This window comes from Lontra canadensis, unplaced genomic scaffold (assembly GCF_010015895.1).
Source record: "Lontra canadensis isolate GAN:19392208 unplaced genomic scaffold, GSC_riverotter_1.0 scaffold2, whole genome shotgun sequence".
Taxonomy (NCBI): Eukaryota; Metazoa; Chordata; class Mammalia; order Carnivora; family Mustelidae; genus Lontra; species Lontra canadensis.
This window is the reverse complement of record NW_022630996.1, coordinates 51,423,493-51,448,720: the sequence shown is the minus strand read 5'-3', so window position 1 is coordinate 51,448,720 and position 25,228 is coordinate 51,423,493. Positions and strand designations below refer to the sequence as shown.

The 25,228-nt window shown below is 35.6% G+C and overlaps 1 protein-coding gene across 1 annotated transcript in view; it reads right to left on the bottom strand.

The window, feature by feature from the left end:
- AGMO (alkylglycerol monooxygenase) overlaps positions 1 to 25,228 on the bottom strand; it is a 209,080-nt gene that overhangs the window by 76,053 nt on the left and 107,799 nt on the right. The window contains exon 4 of the mRNA XM_032876503.1: positions 2,141 to 2,244. Within this exon, the coding sequence (XP_032732394.1) occupies positions 2,141 to 2,244 (104 nt within the window). The remainder of the gene's footprint in view (positions 1 to 2,140; positions 2,245 to 25,228) is intronic.

Below are 25,228 nucleotides of genomic sequence, written 5' to 3'. Positions count from 1 at the left end.
ACCTATGTTTCTTTGAGTATGTTATGGATTGAATTGTGTCCCCCCAAAATTCATGTGTTGAAACCTATCCCCTAATACCTCAGAATGTGACCTTATTTGGAAATAGAGTCCTTATAGATGTAATTAATTAAGATGTACTCATAATGGAGTAGGTTGGGCTTAATTCAAAATGACCAATGTCCTTACATATTAAAAAGAGAAATCTGGATGTAGACACAGGGAGATGACCATGTGAAGACTGGCATTATGCTCCTAAAGGCCAAGAAACTATCACAAACTAAAAATTTCAGAGACACAGGACTAGAACAGTTCCTTCCCTGGAGTCTTCAGGGGGGCCCACGGCCCTGATGACACCCTGATTTCAGATTTCTGGCCTCCAGAACTACAAGACAACACAACTCTGTTGCTCTGGGCTACTAAGTTTGTAATACTTTGTCATGGTAGCCCTAGGAATTTAACACAAGCCTTAACACGTGGTATGGGGGTGGAGGGGTAAATTTCGTTTTGTATCTCTTTCAGAAAATATATTTGTACCATCACTGGCTTATAGATTTGTTTTTGCCTATGCTGCTGTTTGGGTTTCAACACCTGCCAGTACACGTATTTTTATAGGTTATGAGGCACATGGTTTCAAATATGGGGCATCATCACTTTCTAGTTGTGTAATTAACCTCATTGAGCTTCAGTTCCCTGATAATAGGAACATTTGATCTAACATACTAATGTAAGTAAAAAATGATGTAGAGACAAAAGTATTTAGTGTGGGAGATAAGATCCAGGATCCTGCAGCCAGGCTGAATGAGTTCAAATCCAACTCCTCCCTTTTAGGAGTTCTGTGACTGAACTACAAACTCAGTTTCATGAGAGTAATAATCGTACCTGTGTCTTAAAGTTGCCGTAAAGATCAAATAAGTTAATGCATAAAGTGATCTTAGAAGACTGTCTGGCACACAGAAAGTATTCAATAAATGATATCTAGAAGTACCTTGTAAACTATAAGGAACCATACAAAAGTTAGATCATTATCATTTTTTTGAGGGACTTTTTTTGGTATTTATTTTTCTTATATATTTTTTATTATGTTCAGTTAGCCACTATATAGTACATCATTAGTTTTTGATGTAGTGTTCAATGACTCATTAGTTACATATAACAACCAGTGCTCATTGCAGTATGTGTCCTCCTTAATACCCATCACCCTGTTACCCCCTTCCCTTATCCCCCCCCCCAAAACCCTCAGTTTGTTTCCCAGGGTCCCTAGTCTCTCGTGGTTCATCTTCTTCTCTGATTTCTCCCCCTTTAGATTTCCCTCCCTTCCCCTATGGTCCTCCGTAGATCATTATAATTTATGGTTAGTAGCACTTACACATTGGTAACTCTGACTTTCTTTTTCTTTTAAAGTGATTTCTAAACCCAAAGTGTGCTCGAACTCATGACCCCCAAATCAAGAGTTAGATGCTCTGTGGACTGAGCCAGACAGGTGCCCCGAAAACTCTGACCTTCTAGCTCAATATGCCTCTTAGCAGCAGTAGTTTGGATAGCTATGGAGATCCAAAGAGTGACAATCATGAATGAGGGCTATTACCAAGTGGGTCAGGTTTGCCCAGTGAATCAGAAGAAACTTCAAACTAGAGGCTATTTCTGGTTTTCATTAGTCTGCTCATTTCCTTGTGCAAAAATATTTTAGAGCAAAAATTTTTATTGAGCATCATATTAACTGCTCTAATACATAAATGTGAAAAGCAAAGAATTTAAGTAGATTTCACTTGGGCATGCAGAAATGGGTATCGAATTTTCAAAAACCGCTTTTAAAAGTTTCAAATGAAAACTTTGTTTGCATATATTTGAACTGAGATACATTGTCTACATATCACTAGTTAGTTATGGCAAATAAAAAAAATAGCAAATTTCTCACTTTGCTTTATACCTCAAGGTGAAGTTGTTTTTTGTTGTTACGCTTTGTTTTATCAAATAAAAGACTACCATTACAAAACATCACTTGTTTCATATGTGTCTTGCCTTATAGAAGGAGAAAAAAGTCTTTTAGTAAAACACTTTCTTAACTTGGAGGAAACAGGAACAATTGAGACTTTAAAAAATGTATTATATAATTACATTTATCCAATTTTATACAACTTACCCAAGAAGTATATATTTGCAAAACAGATTGTCTCAGTGCTGTGGATAAGTTATAGTCTTCAGAACTGTGGTGGGTTTGGTGTCCAGCCCACATGATATTAACCTCTGCAAAACACGTAATTTGAAATGAGCCATGAGAATAAGAACCAAGCAACTTCCATTTTCACTTGTGTATGCTACTCTTGTTAAGTGAGGAAGAAAAATCTGGAACTCTCTGAGAAACCTAGCCAATATAATTATAATTAAAATAAGCTGCTTCAAATGACTTTTGGAATCAGAGGGCATAAATTACAAACAAATAAGAAAACTGAAACATAGCAAATAAGTATGTATAGTGTGTATGATATAATTAAATGCCTCCAGGAAGCTAAAATGACTTCCAAAATCTATAATTACTAATATATTATAATATGACAAATCATAAAAGCTAACTGTCAATGTTGTAATAATACAGTCAATGGATAGTGATGATTTTTCAGTATGTGATAATATATTTATAATTAAGGAAGAATAATGTGATGGGAGAAATTGGTACATAAATTTTGGAATGAAATATTACACAAAAAATTCTTCCTGATGGCTTTTTAAGAAGTCTCAAAATCTGTGTATTGGAATAAAAGGCAAAGCAGAGTAATATTTGGTTCTAAGACTTAACATTTCATTTTTTTTGGACATTTTCATATAACATTTCATTTTTATTTACAGAAATATATTAGCTAATACATACAGCTCTTCCTGTACCTTACCAAACACTACCATTTCTAAAATTCTACCACATAATTGCTTTTCATCTTTATAATAAAAAAGGAAATGTAAGATATTTTCATCAAGTATTATGCAGATTTCCCACATACTGACTTGCAATTCATTTACATCCCAAAGAAATAGTTGTTTTTTCTACAATATGCTGCTATACTGACCTCCTAAGTATAGAACAAGCCCACATCTTTCATTTTGTGAATATTTTTTTCTTATCAGAATTACAGATACCACACTATAGTCTATTCAGTTGAAAGACAGTATGTTCTTAGCTAAACTATTATTGTGTTCTTTGCTGCAAATAAAGGAGGTAAAATTAACTCTGTGGCATGATCACTGTATCCATGCCAGTATAGATCAGAAATTAAATCTTAGTTTGGCATGCATGGGGACTGAACAGTGACTCTAAGAGTGGAAATAGTGCATGGGTTATTTCTCCTTTTTTTTTTTTTTTTTTTTTTTTAAAGAGAGAGCGTGGACACAGGTGCACATGAGCTGGGGGAAGGAGAAAGGAGGAAGGGCAGAGCAAAAGGGAGAGAAAGACTCTTAAGCGGACTCCACATCCAGCATGGAGCCTAACTCTGGGCTTGGTCTAAGGACTCTGAGATCATGACCTGAACCAAAATCAAAAGTCAGGTGCTTAACAAACTAAGCCACACAGGTGCCCTGGTTATTGGTCTTTGCAGCTGCCATATACTAGTAGTTAAAACACCCAGCACATGGTAGAATAATTTGTTAAGAGAATTTTATGAAAATCAGGGAGATATAAATATGTAAATTTATATAAATATAAACAAACAAACAAACAAACAAACTCCATCTCCTACCAATTTGGATGACTTCTCTGCCATTCACTAAAGAAATGAATGCTCTCTAGACAATCTATGCAGGGAGTTACCAAACAATATCTGCAAAAGAATTTTGGTAAATAGATGATAGCTCAGATATAAGGACTTAATACTGTGAAAATGGAAAGACTATGACCAGAATTATGAATAGAGGGCCCCATCAGAAGTCTAAAGTTATATATTTTCAAGGGTGGGCAAGTATTTTCATAAGCCATAAGTTTATACGTAACTTGGATCCTGAGTGGTTGACATTTTAATCATTCCTAGTAATGACCCTATATTTTTACCCAAGCAATTAAAGAAATTGCTCTTACACAAATGAAAACTATTTGACCATAATGACCTCTAACTTCCCAGGTATAATCCTTGAAATAACCTAGAACCTTAATCTCTGGTTTACTGGATAGTTTATACAACTACAAATAAAAGAGATAAACCAAGAATCCTATGGCACTATTGTGTGGAGTTTATTAACAGGTAATAAATTTGGTGAATCTCATTAAGTCTTTTAAAACTCCTTAAAAGGTTGGAAATAATCCAAACACCACTTTCTCTTTAGAACATACCCTTTATTAAACATTTCAGGGCCTATTACTTATAAACTTTATTACAAAAAAATTCATTGTCCCTTTTGTTGAACTTTTTGGGATTTGCTTTAAAAATTTATCATAAGGCATCCATGTTGTGAGTTCAGAAGAGGATAAGCTAATCAGATGAGGCCCAATTAGAGAGTAATACCATATATTTAAATTACTTCCTATAACTTCCACAGAAGCTAAATATTGGAACAAAGAATCCACAAAGGTGGAGGTTAAAGACCTATCTCTTCAGTCGTTTTAAAAGCATTTACTTCCTATCACAAACTGCGTGTAACACAAGCCTTCATTCAATGAAGTACAGCTGTATAAACAGGGAACAGTAACTGGATCCTACTGCCTTACCTCTGCCACTTTTCAGAACTAGGGAAAACAAGAAAAAATGCAAGATTTTCCCCCCACAGTTTATGCACCTTACTTGAAGTAAATCATTTTCAAAGTGAGTATAAAAATGCATTTTATAGAAAATTGTTTCAATAGTTCTTTTGCAAACAAAATGAAAAATTAGTACTGCCTTTACAAATATGTTCATTTTCATATTTGAATGACCTGATCTAAGGGATAATATTTGAATGACCTGATCTAAGGGATAAAAACAAATATTAAAGAGGAAAAAATGGTATTTTAAGAATAAACATCTTTCTATCAAAGAACTAATGTAATTACTAGTTGTAGTACATAACAATTTTATTTTCCTACCAGAGAATTATTGATTATACAAGCATATGGTATGTTATTATGTCTTCTCAATGATACAGTTAGACATAGTTATGCCACTTCCCAGTGTTAAAGATTTATATAACATATATAATATATTTTATTAATACATTGACCAATCAATTTGGTCAAAATTTAATATATAATGTGTGTTTGTGTGCTCCATATCTCTGGAAACACTTGGCATTATTAATTTTTAATTTATTTATCTCATGGGATTCTAAAAGCTATGTATTTGTATCAAATTGAAGTTTTAATTTTCACCAAAATATGGCTAATGATTATGATTATCTTCCATGTGGTTATTTGCCATCGGCATATTTTCTTTGAACTATCTATTCAAAATTTGTGCTCACATTTTAGTTGAGTAGTTTTCTTACTATTGAGCTTTCAGAAATCTTGTATATTCTTCGCACAAGTCCTTTATTAGATATATGATTTGCAAACATTTTCTCTTATACCATGGCTTGACTTTTCATTTTTTAATGGTGTCTTATGAGGAGCAAAAGCTTTGATTTGGATGAAACCCAATATAAATATTTGACAGTTTTATAAAAGACATTTTCAGCCCATATAACCAAGAACAGAGTTTATTTTGGAGAAAATTTTCAGAATGATGAGAAATTTGTGTCTAGAAGCTAACATACAAGTCTATGTGTGTTAAACATTTGAAATTATCTCAATAAGTCTCTTGTCTAAGTAAGTACTTTGTCATCTATGGATGGAGAGAATAACCTTGTAGATTAATCTGAGACATAAGCATAGGTCTATAAGAAATTTTCACAGGTACAGGATAACTATTTAATCTTCATTGGTGGACAGGCCAGAAAGCCTTGGGGCAGTGTTGGAGGGTGATGATCTGGTCTTCACTTATAATTTGGAAAGCCCTCAAGGCAGAAATGTAACAGGCATATTTGTAAAATGTAAGTGATGCTTTGCATCCAGAAAGGGGTGATAGTGACACTTTATGCAACATTTAGCATATTTTGTTACTGTGGAACATGAGAACTGTAAACATTCTCATGGAATTGCTTGGTTTAAATTTTTAATTTTATAAATAATAAAAATGAAATAGAAAAGGTGAAGGGAAAAACTGTTTCACTAAAGAAGAGAAAGGAATTTTTTCTCCCTCTCTTTCAGCAACGATTTACTTAATATATTCACACCCTTCTTGGATTTTTCTTTTTTCCCATCAGCAATGATAGTAAATGGGCCCAAGTATTTTCTGAGCCAGGGATGATACTTTCCAATAAGTAAATGACATTAAAGGAATTCAAAATGCACTATTATGGGGCGCCTGGGTGGCTCAGTGGGTTAAAGCCTCTGCCTTCAGCTCAGGTCATGATCTCAGGGTCCTGGGATCAAGCCCCGCATCGGGCTCTCTGCTCAGCGGGAAGCCTGCTTCCTCCTCTCTCTGTCTTCCTCTCTGTCTACTTGTGATTTCTGTCTGTCAAATAAATAAATAAAATCTTTAAAAAAATGCACTATTAAATGACAATATTGGATAGGGACAACTGTCTATCCCCTTTAACAAGAAATCTAACACTACAAAACACTGAACTTTTCCACTTTTTAATGAAAAAAAATCTTTAAAAGTTTTCTGATCTCTTCCAAATGTGATCGATAAATGATTTCAAGAAATTTACTGAGCTAAGAAAATATAAAGTTAGGAACAGACAAGCTATTAAAGTGTAATGAAAATATAACAGCTACTGAATAACAGTGAAAATGCCCTCACTTACTTTCCTTTCTCCACTCACTGAATGAATTACCAATATCATCAATTTTATTAATGCAACTTCATACTCTTCCTATAATAGCATATGAAATTGTGATGATAAAATTGATGACAATACCAATTCATTCAATGAGACTGGTATTCTTTGTTGTATTTTATTCTAATCTGTTCTTTGCCCACTTAATACCAAAACACAAATTACTAAGTGTATCTCAAAATGTCAAACCAAGGAAAATAAAATTGACAGGTTGGCTGGACCTCCACATTTTTGTTCAACATGTTTTGCATATATCCAGACGTTCAGCATCAGAGAAACTGTTCAGATATAGAACTGACCAAATTTTTCTCTTATCTGAATGTTGGCAACATGTAGATATTAAATCATTTCTTTAGAGGAGGTAATATGATATCACTAAAATTGTCACAAACACTAAACAGTTTAATCTTTCTAGGAATCGAAACTTTAATACTTTTCAAAAAATGTATATTCAAATGGAAGCTTTTAAAGTCTATCATGTAGAGTTTTAGAATGAGAATTCTCCATTTATATGTTTATATTCTTTTCAAATTTAAACCAGGAAAAAAAAAAAAAAAAGCAGATACAGCTTTTCAGTATGAAGTAAAAAAAAAAAAAAGTCCATAAGAATTTACATCATTTTTCCAACCCAAACTTCTGTTTCTATACAATGCATAAGCAAAAAATAATGTAATGTTTATTACTGACTTACTTGAACAAAATGGTAAAGTTAATTAAAATCATATTGATAAGTATGTTATTACTACCTACCACATTCACATGCATTACAAAAAGAAATGTAATTTTAAAATTTTACAATTTTGATACCTCCACATTTATGTTGTATTCTTTTAAATCCATTGGGGAAAGTCTAAGAATTCAGATTAAATTTAATAAGGTTACATTTTAATTGTAGATTTTTTTAAATAAAGACTTATTTAGAACTAATCTATTAAATCTCTACTATGTACAAATATTTGTTTAGGTATTCTAAGAGATAGAAACACAAAATGGAAAAGAAAATCCCACCAAGAACCCGCAACCAAACAGAAATTTTTAAAAACGTACAGAAAGGACTGACTGGTCCAGGAAGGTTTTATGTACCTTAAAATACACATAATTCTGTGTAAACTGCACATCTTCTGCATCACTTTGTAGTCGACATTTTATAACAACTTTTTAAAGAGTATTATAACCAGGGCTTCTATGGAATGTAAGAAGGCATTACCTTTACTGTGTTTGAGTGACTAACCAGTTCTCTACCTTCCTTTATTTTCTATACTGACAATGTTCCCAAAATGAAATTTCACAGTATCTCATACAATTCAACTTTTGATCATTGCCTACTTGACTCAATGGTTAGAACCATCATAAAAGTCCCTCCCTGTTTTTACTCAAAGATGAGATTGATTAATAAGTTATAATACAAATCATATTAACAGAATTGATTATGAACCTATAAAAGTGCTTAGCATGTACTAGGCAATATTTAGGCAGTTTACATGTACTAATTCATATGTTACTCACAGCCACACTAGAAGATAAAAGGATAATTGTATGGTTTCCATTTTATAGATGAGGAAATGGAGACACAATGGGATCTAACAATTTGCCTACAGGAAGTAATGATTGTTATTCTTATTATTTTTGTTATTAGTTGCAGAAACTATATTTTCTACCCCCACTGCACCTCAGTGGGTGTCATGACTGATTCTCAGTGATGCAGTGTGAGTAGAAATACTGTGTGTAACCTCAGGATGAGGTAAAGAACAGCTGTGCCTCCTCCACTCTCTCTGTTCCCCTTCCCCTTCAACTGCCAACAACATACAGAATATTCAGCAGAGGACGCTGGTGCTCTGGGTTCTATATGCAAAGACAAAGGAAAGATGGGAGGATGTTCAACTTCTAAACCATAGCACGGAGGAGGATGCTTCCATTCACCCATACTTAACCAGAATGTGAGTGAGAAATAAATCTTTCTTGCTTTAAGTCACTGGGATTTGTTATAACTCAACGAACTAACTCTACTACATCCCCACTAGTAAGTTTTGCTCTCAGTACAAATGAATGTGATGTGGTTACCAACAATGTCATTGACCTAATACAAAGCTATGTTCTCCAGTACTCAGTTCTTCCTACAGACTCACTTCAATAGGGAAAGCACTCCATAGCATACTGGGAAAACTGCTACCTATGTTTGTTTGTTTGTTTGTTTCTTTCTTTCTTTCTTTCTTTTTTGCTACCTATGTTTCTAAATGCAAACTTCAACTAGCATAGCTCAAGATAATATATTTTATTATCACTAAACTTCGGAAACGACTGCTTAGAAGAGATGGTTATAGGAAATCCAGAACATATCATGTGGCTTTTTCCTCTCTTTCCTCTGCCACCTGGAGTCATCCCTGACTTCATTCTCATAACTTTACTGTCCATTCTGTTACAAGGTTATATGCAAGGTTGCTTGAAAGTAATGCTATAAATAAGGCAATGTACCTTTTTCCTTCTCTAAGCTCCATCATTCTCCATTTATACTTTCTACTCCTTGTCAGTTTGTGTGTAGATATTGGTCAAGACTAAGTAACCACCTAGATTTCTTTCACTTGGAACTTATCTTTTTCTGGCCCTAGGCCATGGGCTGGGTAATCTGCTACAGAATCCTGATTTATATCACTGCTGAGGCATGGAAAGAGCTTTTCCACACTCAGTAGAAAACACATCATTGAACTAAGATACTCTTAAGTGGCACGCATACTGAAATTTCCAGAAATGTAAGAGGCCAATGAAGAAATATTTTTGGTTGAGATTCCCATACCTTCCAACCTATGTGGAAAATTAGCCATGTCCATAAGGAAACTATCCCTACCTGAAAAAGTTAGCAGAATTAGCTAAAAATCCTTTGAAATAAAAGTTAACAGTATTACATTTCAAAATAATTACAAATTTGACAATGTTTATGTCTCATGAAAATTACTTATGCATTGAAGAAAACCAAATTCTACTGCCTAAGGGTCCTGGTTGTCAGCAGTCACATTAATGTCATGACTTGAGTTTGGTAAAATTAGTGATTTTATTATGAGATTCCTAAAATTTATTCAGATTCTAAGAAAGGCACACACTTTCATAAATTCATAAAAGCAAGAAATTTTCCAGAGTATTTAATGACATATATTTGGCATTCATATTACCCCAAGTAGCACAAGCAAGGGGCAGAAATCGTGGGAGAAGAGCTCTCTTTAGGTCAACAGAGTTAGCTAGGATTGGCAAGCTCTCTGTGATACTCCTTCTTTCAGCGTGCTTACCTGTGGTGAGATACAATGAACTTCAGCTGTATTATGTTTGGAGCATTGATTTATAAAATTTTTCTCTACAAGTCACAGAATCTAAGAACAAATAACCTCCAAAGTTTAAAAAGAGCAATGTAAGAAGTGAATAGGAAGGCAAAGCAACCAGGGGTTGTCAGGAAAAGACAGGAAACCAGGAAAAATGGCACTGAAGCCACTAGTTAGAAAGTGGTTGCAATCTGTCTTTATTCTGTCGGATAAACCCCATGAGTAAATGTAGATTACCTTCCAACAACAACAAAAATCTACCAGTATCTCTTTGCCAATAATAAGAGCTTTCTATTGACCTTACTATTTACCTTTATGTTTTCAAACTAGTCTTTACTATGTCATAGCAAATGAGTATGATTTTTATGTTAGAAACTTTCAATACCACTGGAAATACAAGAAATGCTATGGTGTCCAATGAAGGTGACAGACTGAACCCAAACTGGAACAAGTCAGTTTATTCTTCGTGAATGATGTCATTCTGACATAGCTTATCATTGTCACTGGTTTTTGAGGACACAGTCTATACCTGAAGGATTTTCTTTTGTACACTGGAACTGTTGTTCCTCACTCTGTTATTACCACTTGTTGACACATCTTGGAACTGAATGTTGTTACTCTGACAAGTTATTTTTTCCTCTGTCCCCCTCAAAGTACTCCTTAAATCTGAATGTATGTCTCACTTGGGAGGATGCCAAGAACTATTTTGTCCCACTAATACTGGGAAAAGAGGTTCATGTAATACTCTTAGACCTATGGGCACTGAAAGATGGAAGTGGTTATGTGGCAGCATGTGCCCTTCTGTTCTAATGCGGTAACCTCGTAGTCTACCCCTTAGATTCCCTAATCATGGCCCCTTTGCTATATGACTTTCAAACAATGTTGTTTCTTAACTGAATTCATTGTCTTCTGCCCATAATTTCTGTTTCTGAACTTGTAATATGATTATTGTTCCTCTGATCATGACTTTCTCCTCCCTCCTGTCGCCAGTGAGATTCCACTTTGGGCTTCCCATCAATCTACTGTATCACCTGCTTCTTTTCTTTCATAATCCATGCCTGCTTTCCTGCTCTGAGTCCTCAGTGCCTCAGTACTATCAGGAAATATTCACTGTGTGACATCTATGTACACGATATGTTGCCCTTAGATTATTCACAATCTTGTGTAAGGGTCAACATTAATTTATGGGCCAAATCCAGCCTACAACCTGCTTTGTAGAGTCAACAAACTAAGACTGGCTTTTACATATTTGAAATGACTAAAGTAAAATCAGAAGATTAACAGTTTATGACAAAGGAATATTACATGAAAAAAAGTATGTAGTTTCCCCTTTCTCTTTCTTGCATTCCCTCCATTCTCTGGGCTTGAACACCCTCAGCACTTTCACAGTCCCCTATCTTTTCAGGACCTGTCAAAATACTCTTTATCTCTCAAGGACCACTGCCTATGTCATTTTCTTGCTCTCCTGGCCACAATTATTATACAATCTTTATTATTCCTAGGCCTCTGGTGTCACAAATACTCTACTGTTTTGCATCCTCTTCTATTTTATAGGCTTCTTAATGAGAGAGATTAATTTGTCCATCTTTGTATTTTCTACAGCACCTCATTGTGTCTTTGCATAGACACCAATATATTTTTTATTAAACCTGCATTTATAAAAAATTGGCTCATCTGAATAATTACTAGACAAGTCACTCTATTTTATTTACTAAATATATGTATTTTCATTATTTTTTAAAAATTTTAAAATTTTCCCCTTCCCTTTATACTGATCCCTTCTCCCTAATTTCAATCATAATGAAACATTCCACTTTGTAAAACACGATCCCTTGACCTTCCATTTCTTTAATTTGTTCTTCAAACATCTTTTTTTTTTTTTTAAAGATCTTATTTATTTATTTGACAGAGAGAGATCACAAGCAGGCAGAGAGGCAGGAAGAGAGAGAGGAGGAAGCAGGCTCCCTGCTGAGCAGAGAGCCCGATGCGGGGCTCGATCCCAGGACCCCGAGATCATGACCCGAGCCGAAGGCAGCGGCTTAACCCACTGAGCCACCCAGGTGCCCCATGTTCTTCAAACATCTTAAAAGAGCAGTTTAGTTACTTCCTTACCTCTCATTCATTCTTAAGCTCATTCTTAATATCACTTAATTCTTTCCAAAATCCTTATTGGCTTCTTTCTTGTCAAAACTAGACTTCTTTTAGTTGTCATTCTATTTGAACTTTCTGAAATATTTGACCACTGCATCTGTTTTGAAAACCTCTTCCTTTGGCTTTTCTTTCCCCTTGCTCCCCATTCTCTTTTTTCTTTTTTCAGGCCAGGTGCATTTCCCTGACCTCTTCCCTTTTATTCACCCATTTTTTTGCTCTTCACACTTGTTGTTTTTCATGGTGTGCTATTACCTAAAATTACTTCAATAACCACTTATTCAAAAGTTGATGGTTTCCAAATACTTCAGTCTACAGGTCTCTGTTGACCTCTGGGTCTGAATTCCTTTGGGGGGAATTCCATACATATTATGCTTTGAATCTATTTCATTGTCTTGTTTTCTCCCCTGTTGTTCTTTCTTTCTAAATGGTATCACCATCATCTTGGCAAGGAAAGAGAATAGCCCCAAAAGACCTCAAAGCAGAAGCAGAACTAAGTGTCTTTTTGTATCCTTTTACCTCTCTTTAGATAGTTATGCAGGGCTGATCATATAATCGGACAAAAACCAATATTTCTGTATAAATAAAATTTTTAAAATGAATGACTTCACATAAGCCTGTGATATTTTCTTCTAATACACTGCAGCAAGAAGTCCTAAGAATTGGTTTTATTACTAATAAACATTCATATATATGAGAAATTATGAAGAAAAATGATGAATGGCAAAGGTAACACAGAAGAACATTATTACTTGTGAAGATAAATAATAAAATGGAAGATATTCTTTTTTTAAAGTTTCATCATTTTAGAAAAATTACAGTGGAGAGCACATGAAGAAACTTAAAAACTGTATTTGACATGTCAAATTCTAAAGTAGTAAGATAGCTTTCATGCTAAAGGACATTCTCCTCTAGTTCCTCAAAATTACTAAATATTTTTATATGGTGTATTGCTGCCCCTCTGGTCTTGAAGTTAGAATAACAAACGTGGAGTCCATCCACCTGTAGTGCTGTTTTTTGATTTTTAAAAATTTATTTTTTTAATTTCAGAATTCATTGTTTATGCACTACACCCAGTGCTCCATGCAATACATGCCCTCCTTAATACCCACCACCAGGCTCACCCAACCCCCACACCCCCACCCCTCAGAACCCTCAGTTTGTTTCTCAGAGTGCACAGTCTCTCATGCTTCATATCCCCCTCCAATTTCCCCCAACCCCCTTCTCTTCTTCTTCCCCCAACTCCCTTGTCCTCTGTGTTATTCCTTATGTACCACAAGTAAGCCAAACCATATGATAATTGGCTCTCTCTGCTTGACTTATTTCACTTAGCATAATCTTTTCCAGTCCCATCCATGTTGATACAAAAGTGGGGTATTCATCCTTTCTAATGAAGGCATAATATTCCTGGACCATATCTTCTTTATCCATTCATCCATTGAAGGGCATCTTTCCATAGGGTTCTTGCCACAGTTTGGTGACTGTGGCCATTGCTGCTATGAACACTGGGGTACAGATGGCCCTTCTTTTCAATACATCTGTATCTTTGGGGTAAACACCCTGTAGTGCAAGTGCAGGGTCACAAGGCAGCTCTATTTTTAATTTCTTAAGGAATCGCCACACTGTTTTCCAAAGTGGCTGCACCACCTTGCATTCCCACCAACAGTGGAAGAGGGTTCCTCTTTCTCCACATCCTCTCCAACACTTGTTGTTTACTGTCTTGTTAATTTTGGCCATTCTAACTGGTGTAAGGTGGTATGTCAGTGTGGTTTTGATTTGAATCTCCCTGATGGCTAATGATGATGAACATTTTTTCATGTGTCTGTTAGCCATGTGTATGTCTTCTTTGGAGAAGTGTCTGTTCATGTTTTCTGCACATATTTGACATGATTATCTGTTTTGTGTGTGTTGAGTTTGAGGAGTTCTTTATAGATCTTGGATATCAGCCCTTTTTTAGTGTCATATGTGAATATCTTCTCCCATTCTGTGGGTTGCCTCTTTGTTTTGTTTACTGTTTCCTTTGCTGTGCAGAAGCTTTTGATCTTGATGAAGTCCCAAAAGTTCATTTTTGTTTTTGTTTCCTTTGCCTTTGGAGACATAGCTTGAAAGGAATTGCTGGCCACTGTCAAAGAGGTTACTGTTTATTTTCTCCTCCAGGATTCTGATGGAGTTCTGCCTCACGTTGAGGTCTTCTATACATTTTGAGTTGATCTCTGTGTATGGTGTAAGAGAATGGTGGGGTTTCATTCTTCTACACATAGCTGTCCAATTTTCCAAGCACCATTTATTGAACAGACTTTGTTTTTTGATTTCTTAACCACTTGCAGAATGTCACCACTAAAGCTGTCCCACCTGCTTATACTTGAGCTTATCCCATCACAAAATTAATCTCTACTTGAAGATATATATTTTTGATACATTTTTGAGGCTGGGAGAATATGAATATGATATATCACTTTTTCATATTTTCTTTTCAGAAGCCTCAAACAATAAAAGCAAAAATAAAATAATATAGAGGGAGGAGTCAAGATGGCGGAGAAGTAGCAGGCTGAGACTACATCAGGTAGCAGGAGATCAGCTAGATAGCTTATCTAAAGATTGCAAACAACTACGAATCCAACAGGAGATCGAAGAGAAGAAGAACAGCAATTCTAGAAACAGAAAATAAACCACTTTCTGAAAGGTAGGACTGGCGGAGAAGTGAATCCAAAGCTATGGGAAGATAGACCGCAGGGGGAGGGGCCAGCTCCCGGCAAGCAGCAGAGCAACGGAGCACAAAATCAGGACTTTTAAAAGTCTGTTCCACTGAGGGACAACGCTCCAGAGGCTAAGCCGGGGTGAAGCCCACGTGGGGTCAGCGTGGCCTCAGGTCCCACAGGGTCACAGAAGGATCGGGGGTGTCTGAGTGTCGCAGAGCTTGCAGGTATTAGAACAGGAAGCTGGCTACAGAGGCAGAGCCGAGGAGTGAGCTCTCAGCTTGGGGTTACCTTAAACCGGTTGCAGGCTCGGTGAGCTTGGAGGCTGGAGGCCAGGGAGACAGGAGTAATTGGGTGCTATTCTCTGAGGACGCACTGAGGAGTGGGGCCCCGAGCTCTCGGCTCCTCCAGGTCAGAGACTGGGAGGCCGCCATTTTCATTCCCGTCCTCCGGAACTCTACGGAAAGCATTCAGGGAACAAAAGCTCCTAAAAGCAAACCCAAGCTGATGACTCAGCCCGGCCCCTGGTAAGGGCAGTGCAATTCTGCCTGGGGCAAAGACACTTGAGAATCACTACAACAGGCCCCTCCCCCAGAAGATCAACAAGATATCCAGCCAGGACCAAGTTCACCTACCAAAGAGCACAGGTTCAATACCAAGGAGAACAGCGGAATTCCAGAGGAGGAGAAAGCAAAGCACGGAACTCATGGCTTTCTCCCCATGATTCTTTAGCCTTGCAGTTAATTTAATTTTTTTTTTCAATTTTTTTTCTTCTGCTGCTAATTTTTTTAACTTTTACCCTTTTCTTTTTTAATGTTTTTTAACTAGTTTATCTAATATATATATATATGTTTTCTTTTTTATATTTTTTCTTTATTCGTTTTCTTTTTTTAATTTCTTTTTTTTCCCTGAACCTCTTTTTTCCCCTTTCTCTCCTCCATGATTTGGGATCTCTTCTGATTTGATTAAGGCATATTTTCCTGGAGTCTTTGCCACTCTTTTAGTATTTTACTTGCTCCTTCATATACTCTTATCTGGACAAAATGACAAGACAGAAAAATTCACCACAAAAAAAAGAAAAGAGGCAGTACCGAAGGCTAGGGACCTAATCAATACAGACATTGGTAATATGTCAGATCTAGAGTTCAGAATGACGATTCTCAAGGTTCTAGCCGGGCTCAAAAAAGGCATGAAGATATTAGAGAAACCCTCTCGGAAGATATAAAAGCCCTTTCTGTAGGAATAAAAGAACTAAAATCTAACCAAGTTAAAATCAAAAAAGCTATTAATGAGGTGCAATAAAAAATGGAGGCTCTCACTGCTAGCATAAATGAGGCAGAAGAAAGAATTAGCGATATAGAAGACCAAATGACAGAGAATAAAGAAGCTGAGCAAAAGAGGGACAAATAGCTACTGGACCACGAGGGGAGAATTTGAGAGATAGATGACACCATAAGACGAAACAACATTAGAATAACTGGGATTCCAGAAGAAGAAAAAAGAGAGAGGGGAGCAGAAGGTATATTGGAGAGAATTATTGGAGAGAATTTCCCCAATATGGCAAAGGAACAAGCATCAAATCCAGGAGGTACAGAGAACCCCCCTCAAAATCAACAAGAATAGGTTCACACCCCATCACCTAATAGTAAAATTTACAAGTCGTAGTGACAAAGAGAAAATCCTGAAAGCAGCCAGAGAAAAGAAGTCTATAACATACAATGGTAAAAATATTAGATTGGCAGCAGACTTATCCACAGAGACCTGGCAGGCCAGAAAGAGCTGGCATGATATATTCAGAGCACTAAACGAGAAAAACAAGCAGCCAAGAATACTATATCCAGCTAGGCTATCATTGAAAATAGAAGGAGCGATTAAAAGCTTCCAGGACAAACAAAAACTGAAAGAATTTGCAAACACCAAGCCAGCTCTACAGGAAATATTGAAAGGGGTCCTCTAAGCAAAGAGAGACACTAAAAGTAGTAGATCAGAAAGGAACAGAGACAATATACAGTAACAGTCACCTTACAGGCAATACAATGGCACTAAATTCATATCTCTCAATAGTTACCCTGAATGTTAATGGGCTAAATGCCCCAATCAAAAGACATAGGGTATCAGAATGGATAAAAAAACAAAACCCATCCATATGTTGCCTACAAGAAACTCATTTTAGACCCAAAGACACCTTCAGATTTAAAGTGAGGGGGTGGAAAAGAATTTACCATGCTAATGGACATCAGAAGAAAGCAGGAGTGGCAATCCTTATATCAGATCAATTAGATTTTAAGCCAAAGACCATAAGAAAAAATTAGGAAGGACACTATATCATACTCAAAGGATCTGTCCAACAAGAAGATCTAACAATTTTAAATATCTATGCCTCTAATGTAAGAGCAGCCAACTATATAAACAAATTAATAACAAAATCAAAGAAACACATCAACAATAATACAATAATAGTAGGAGACTTTAACACTCCCCTCACTGAAATGGACAGGTCATCCAAGCAAAAGATCAACAAGGAAATAAAGGCCTTAAATGACACACTGGACCAGATGGACCTCACGGATATATTCAGAACATTTCATCCCAAAGCAACAGAATACACATTCTTCTCTAGTGCACATGGAACATTCTCCAAAATAGATCACATTCTTGGTCCTAAATCAGGTCTCAACCGGTATCAAAAGATTGGGATCATTCCCTGCATATTTTCAGACCACAATGCTCTGAAGCTAGAACTCAATCAGGAAATTTGGAAAGAACCCAAATGCATGGAGACTAAACAGCATCCTTTTAAAGAATGAATGGGTCAACCAGGAAATTAAAGAAGAATTGAAAAAATTCATGGAAACAAATGATAATGAAAACACAACAGTTCAAAATCTGTGGGGCACTGCAAAGGCAGTCCTGAGAGGAAAATATAAAGCGGTACAAGCCTTTCTCAAGAAACAAGAAAGGTCTCAGGTACACAACCTAACCCTACACCTAAAGGAGGTGGAGAAAGAACAAGAAAGAAACCCTAAACCCAGCAGGAGAAGAGAAATCATAAAGATCAGAGCAGAAATCAATGAAATAGAAACAAAAAAAAATAGATAAAATCAACAAAACTAGGAGCTGGTTCTTTGAAAGAATTAATAAGATTGATAAACTCCCGGCCAGACTTACCAAAAAGATAAGAGAAAGGACCCAAATAAATAAAATCATGAATGAAAGAGGAGAGATCACAACTAATACCAAAGAAATACAAACAATCATAAGAACATACTATGAGCAACTCTATGCCAACAAATTTGACAATCTGGAAGAAATGGATGCATTCCTAGAGACATATAAACTGCCACAACTGAACCAGGAAGAAAAAAAAACCTGAACAGATCCATAACCAGTAAGGAGATTGAAACAGTCATCAAAAATCTCCAAACAAACAAAAGCCCAGGGCTAGACGGCTTCCCGGGGGAATTCTACCAAACATTTAAAGAAGAACTAATTCCTATTCTCCTGAAACTGTTCAAAAAAATAAGAAAAAATGAAAAACTTAAAAATAATAAATAGAAATAAATAAAAAATAGAAAGAAAAAGGAAAACTTCCAAACTCATTTTATGAGGCCAGCATCACCTTGATCCCAAAACCAGACAAGGATCCCAACAAAAAAGAGAACTACAGACCAATATCCTTGATGAACACAGATGTGAAAATTCTCACCAAAATACTAGCCAATAGGATTCAACAGTACATTAAAAAGATTATTCACCACGACCAAGTGGGATTTATTCCAGGGCTGCAAGGTTGGTTCAACATCTGCAAATCAATCAATGTGATAAAACACATTAATAAAAGAAAGAACAAGAACCATATGATACTCTCCATAGATGCTGAAAAAGCATTTGACAAAGTACAGCATCCCTTCCTGATCAAAACTCTTCAGAGTGTAGGGATAGAGGGCACATACCTCAATATTATCAAAGCCATCTATGAAAAACCCACCGCAAATATCATTCTCAATGGAGAAAAACTGAAAGCTTTTCCGCTAAAGTCAGGAACATGGCAAGGATGTCCATTATCGCCACTGCTATTCAACATAGTACTAGAAGTCCTAGCCTCAGCAATCAGAGAACAAAAGGAAATTAAAGGCATCCAAATTGGCAAAGAAGTAAAACTATCACTCTTCGCAGATGATATGATACTATATGTGGAAAACCCAAAAGACTCCACTCCAAAACTGCTAGAACTTGTACAGGAATTCAGTAAAGTGTCAGGATATAAAATCAATGCACAAAAATCAGTTGCATTTCTCTACACCAACAAGACAGAAGAAAGAGAAATTAAGGAGTCCATCCCATTTACAATTGCACCCAAAACTATAAGATACCTAGGAATAAACCTAACCAAAGAGGCTAAAAATCTACACTCAGAAAACTATAAAGTACTCATGAAAGAAATTGAGGAAGACATAAAGAAATGGAAAAATGTTCCATGCTCCTGGATTGGAAGAACAAATATTGTGAAAATGTCTATGCTACCTAAAGCAATCTACACATTTAATGCAATTCCTATCAAAATCCCATCCACTTTTTTCAAAGAAATGGAACAAATAATCCTAAAATGTATATGGAACCAGAAAAGACCTCGAATAGCCAAAGGAATATTGCAGAAGAAAGCCAAAGTTGGTGGCATCACAATTCCAGACTTCAAGCTCTATTACAAAGCTGTCATCATCAAGACTGCATGGTACTGGCACAAAAACAGACACATAGATCAATGGAACAGAATAGAGAGCCCAGAAATAGACCCTCAACTCTATGGTCGACTAATCTTCAACAAAGCAGGAAAGAATGTCCAATGGAAAAAAGACAGCCTCTTCAATAAATGGTGTTGGGAAAATTGGACAGCCACATGCAGAAAAATGAAATTGGATCATTTCCTTACACCACACACGAAAATGGACTCAAAATGGATGAAGGACCTCAATGTGAGAAAGGAATCCATCAAAATCCTTGAGGAGAACATAGGCAGCAACCTCTTCGACCTCAGCTGCAGCAACATCTTCCTAGGAACATCGCCAAAGGCAAGGGAAGCAAGGGCAAAAATGAACTATTGGGATTTTATCAAGATCAAAAGCTTTTGCACAGCAAAGGAAACAGTTCACAAAACCAAAAGACAACTGACAGAATGGGAGAAGATATTTGCAAACAACATATCAGATAAAGGGCTAGTGTCCAAAATCTATAAAGAACTTAGCAAACTCAACACCCAAAGAACAAATAATCCAATCAAGAAATGGGCAGAAGACATGAACAGACATTTCTGCAAAGAAGACATCCAGATGGCCAACAGACACATAAAAAAGTGCTCCACATCACTCGGCATCAGGGAAATACAAATCAAAACCACAATGAGATACCACCTCACACCAGTCAGAATGGCTAAAATTAACAAGTCCGGAAATGACAGATGCTGGCGAGGGTGCGGAGAAAGGGGACCCCTCCTACACTATTGGTGGGAATGCAAACTGGTGCAACCACTCTGGAAAACAGCATGGAGGTTCCTCAAAATGTTGAAAATAGAACTACTCTATGACCCAGCAATTGCACTACTGGGTATTTACCCTAAAGATACAAACGTAGTGATCCGAAGGGGCACGTGCACCCGAATGTTTATAGCAGCAATGTCCACAATAGCTAAACTATGGAAAGAACCTAGATGTCCATTCAACAGACGAATGGATAAAGAAGATGTGGTATATATACACAATGGAATACTATGCAGCCATCAAAAGAAATGAAATCTTGCCATTTACAACGACGTGGATGGAACTAGAGGGTATCATGCTTAGCGAAATAAGTCAATCAGAGAAAGACAACTATCATATGATCTTCCTGATATGAGGAAGTGGAGATGCAATATGGGGGGTTAAGGGGGTAGGAGAAGAATAAATGAAGCAAGATGGGATTGGGAGGGAGACAAACCATAAGTGACTCTTAATCTCACAAAACAAACTGAGGGTTGCTGGGGGGAGGGGGATGGGGGAGGGGGGTTTGGGTTATGGACATTGGGGAGGGTATGTGCTATGGTGAGTGCTGTGAAGTGTGTAAACCTGGCGATTCACAGACCTGTACCCTGGTACATATATATATATATATATATTTATAAACATATATATAAAAATATATGTTTATAAAAAATAAAAAATTAAAAAAAAACAAAATAATATAGCTACAGAAAACTCACTGAATATTTTTAAATGCCCAAATAGAAAACTAAAAAATGGCCAAAACACAGGGCTATCCATGCAGTTCTTCTGTAGTGTTACTCAATTTGTTTAGTAAAATCCAAAGGATGTCAAAGCTTCCATGCATCCCCCTTTCTCCTTCTTCTCCGTTATTCCAAATAGCTGTTGTTGTACTATGAACTGGTTTTAATCTTACTAGTCAAACACAAAGAACAATATTTTTTACTGAAAAAAATTATCTTCTCTAGGAGTAGCATTGTATTTAAATATAATTTCAAAAACAAGTTATTAGAAATACTTTATAATGATATTAGTATAAAAAACTATTATTTTTAAAGTTACTCTGCATGCAGTGAAGATGACTTAAATTGGTTAAAAGTAAAAGGACATGAAGCAAAATATCTAAGTCTACAGCTCATACTAGACATTTCTCAGTAGTCTAACACTCATGAGTCCACAGTAACTTTCCTTGATCTCTGATTTTTTTGTAGTGCATTTTGAATTTGAGGGGCCATAAATATATTAGATAACACAACAGATTAGTATAGATCAGAACAATGATCTTAATATGTTTCTCCTAGTAATTCTCTTTTCTTTTGACCAACTCGTCTGAAACCTTGTCAAATGACCAAAAAAAAAAAGAAAGAAAAAAAATCTCCTAGCATTGCAGAGTTGCATAAAGTGATTTCCTATAATGATGTCACATTGGATGTTGCAGACCATGTGAAACAGATTAACTGTGACCAAATTAGTATTCTTTTGTAAGGCCAGCTGATGTGCACATGTAAAACATGCAACACACACTTTGAGATGCAATTAATGATTCTCAAACACTATAACATGAAGAATTTCAATCTCGTACATATTTCCCTTACAGAGATTTAATTTAATTTGTTTCTTGAAACAACCAACATGACAACATAAAGTAATTTCAATGCATTTTCATCCTTGAGAAACTTACTAGGAAAATGCTTTGGTGGAATTTTTTTCTTTTCTTTTTTTTTTTTTTTTGGTTGGATAATGCCTCACTTGTTCTTTTTAAAGAGTTCTTATATTCATGTGTTCTCGGCTGTCTTTAGGAAAGATTGATGTCTGGTGTCACTGCTAGGAAGTGCAAACTGTTCAGCCTCACTGCAATCTGTGTCCTCATCCTCTTGCTCCACAGGATACCACATACCTTGGCAGCCAACATTCAGAAGGGAAGTGCTTTAATGGCAATAAGTGATGCCAATGAATCCTTTCCCACAATACTCAAAACTTAGTGGTTGAGGCAACAAACGGTGGGACTAAAGAGGAAATGGATAATAAGTTAGCCAACAGGTTCTAATGCTACTTACCTAGCCAATGCTGAAAGAGATCCAAAATTCCCTCTACCATAACACTTTTCACCAAAATTTCATCTTCACAATAGCCTGGTAGAATCTGGATCTGTTTAACATGTCTTGACCCTCTTTTTCCAGACATAAGAGCTTAGTGATCAATTGTATTAATAATAACAATTGTCAGTGTGGTTTTTTAGAAGTCATTTCCACAGTATAACATGTTCCAGCTATACCTCCACCCCTATGGAGAGTAGAGCAATAGGAGGGAACACTTTGCAATGTAAGTAAAATGAGAGGAATTTATATAAAATGACATAAAACAGGTGTTAAAGAAACACTGAGCTCCTTAGTAGGGGGGAAAAAAGTGACACTGTGGAAGCAAGACATTCAGAATGTCATGATCACACACATGTGTGATCATGGCAGTCATTTAGAGTTCCCAATGTTTCCATCGATATGAGTGAGTTAAGGTATTGCCTTTCATGAAGAAAAATGTGGCTACATTCACAATATCAAGGAGGAAGAGAATGTGGGTTGTTCTTTTTTATAGATGGAGTTGGATTCTGATTGAGATAAAGAAGTTCCTCATTTGATTGCTTTAGGTTACAAATATAGTTAAAGCCACCAAATCCAGTGAAACCAACTTACTGCATGGTAATTTGATCTACCACCTTGGTCCTATCATATCCATTCTTTAAGCAAATGACCTAATTCTTTGAACTATTTATTGAAATAAACATTCAATATTTTGCAAGTAAAACCATTAAGCATAAGATCTCATACTGATCCTAACAACCATGAGTGATTTCTCTAGTAAGTATAAGTTGTATTTTGGTTTTTCTTTTTTTAGTTTCTGTCTAGGTCACTGCCAAGACTTTTTAAAATGTAAATAAAATTCTGCTAGGTATTTTATGCTGTTTTTAAATTAGGGACACCAAAAAGGAACCATTAAAAAAATTTAAAAAGAAAGAAAGAAAAGAAAAAGGAGGCAGGGGAAGTAAAGACAAAAAACAAAAAAGATTCTTGCAAGCAATTGTGAAGAGAGATGAAGGTGGCTCGGAAGAAAAGTAAAAAACATACATTGAAGAACCAAAATATTTAGAGGGGTAGTCATGTTTTTGAGATTATCTTTGCTAATCTTAATAATGATTTCTTATTTTCTTACTATTTTAAAGAAGAGGAAATTGAGGAAAGACTTTTCAAGATCATAGCTACAAAGTGAGAGAGCCAGAATTTAAATCCAGACCTTTCTGGTCTCTGAGCCCATACGCTTGCCTGAAGTCTGAAACTGGTAAATGTCCACAGCTCTGCATGAGATGAACGTCCAGGTGAGTGATGCATAGTGACTGCTTTAAAAAATGTGTTCTTTAGACAGAGAAGATGATGACATTCATATGAAAAAAAAAAAAGGAAAATAGGAAACCACTAGTGCCATATTAGTCGTGTAAACATTGCTTGTAATGGAGATCAGGGAAAGAACAATATAGCTGGGGACAGATTAGTCAGGTTAAAACCTCAGAAAAGGTTAGGGCTGAGGCTCTGCCTGAATGTTAAAATAATAATTTCCTAGAAGGTTAGTGTTCAAGCATATTAAGAGAGTAATTTTCTCTATTAAAAATGTATAAAAGCAATGCAATAGTTACAGTATGCCTTCCTTTAAAACAAATACAAAACACGTGCATTGATGTGTATTTTTACTTTTACAAAGTACTGCTTAAAAAGGTGAAAATTGACAGTTTAAAATGGCATGTGACTTAAAAGTTAAATACTATTTGATTTAACAATTCATTTTATGTGCAGTTTTAGGAAGGATTACTAATGCTTAAAATGAAGTCTAAAACATATAAACAATTTAATAATTTTCCATTTAAGGAAGGAAAATGGAATTCAAATATCACTTCTTTTGAATAAAAAAGAACCTCTTAACACTTCATCACCTCTTAAAAGTCCCTTTTCTCATATTTTACAACACAGTTTTATGACATAGACACGTAAATGAATTTTTGCTCAACTCTTTCTCCAATTTAATTTACATAAATAGGAAGCGTAATTTTTCCTTAAAAACATCCAGAAGTTTTAGTAAAATATCACCAATATTCTCTAGTTTACCAACTGAACACTTTAAAGTTCTACTTTAATTAATTAAATTTACAGAAAATACTATTTTTGCTCAAAGTATTTGTGCTGCTGTCTTAAAATTTCAACAAAGGTATTTATTTACTTAAATGTATTTTAAAAAACAGAAAGAAAGAAACAAGTCCTTCTGTGGATTTCAGAGTGAATATTTACATAAATGAGATTATTAATTTAGGTTACTCTCTTCATAGCCACACATACATACATACACACAAAGCAAATACAGTGTCTGATATTATCATCAATGCATTAAGCTATTGGTCTTAGTGCACTTTTACAAGAAAATATGCTTAGCAATAAAAGGCACATGAATATATGTTATTTTCTTTGGTTTTACTGAAAGGCCTATTGCTGGCTGATAATACCCTCTCTTTTAGTAGAACCAACCCATTTGGCAAATTTCTTACTTTTATTTGAAATAGATACTTAGGAATCAAAACATGAAATACTGACAAGAAAAATTAAATACATGCCTTTTTTGCAATAGTTTGGAAGGGGCAAAAATAAAATTAGAACCCAAATTTTAAAAAACTGTAATAGATAATGTTCAC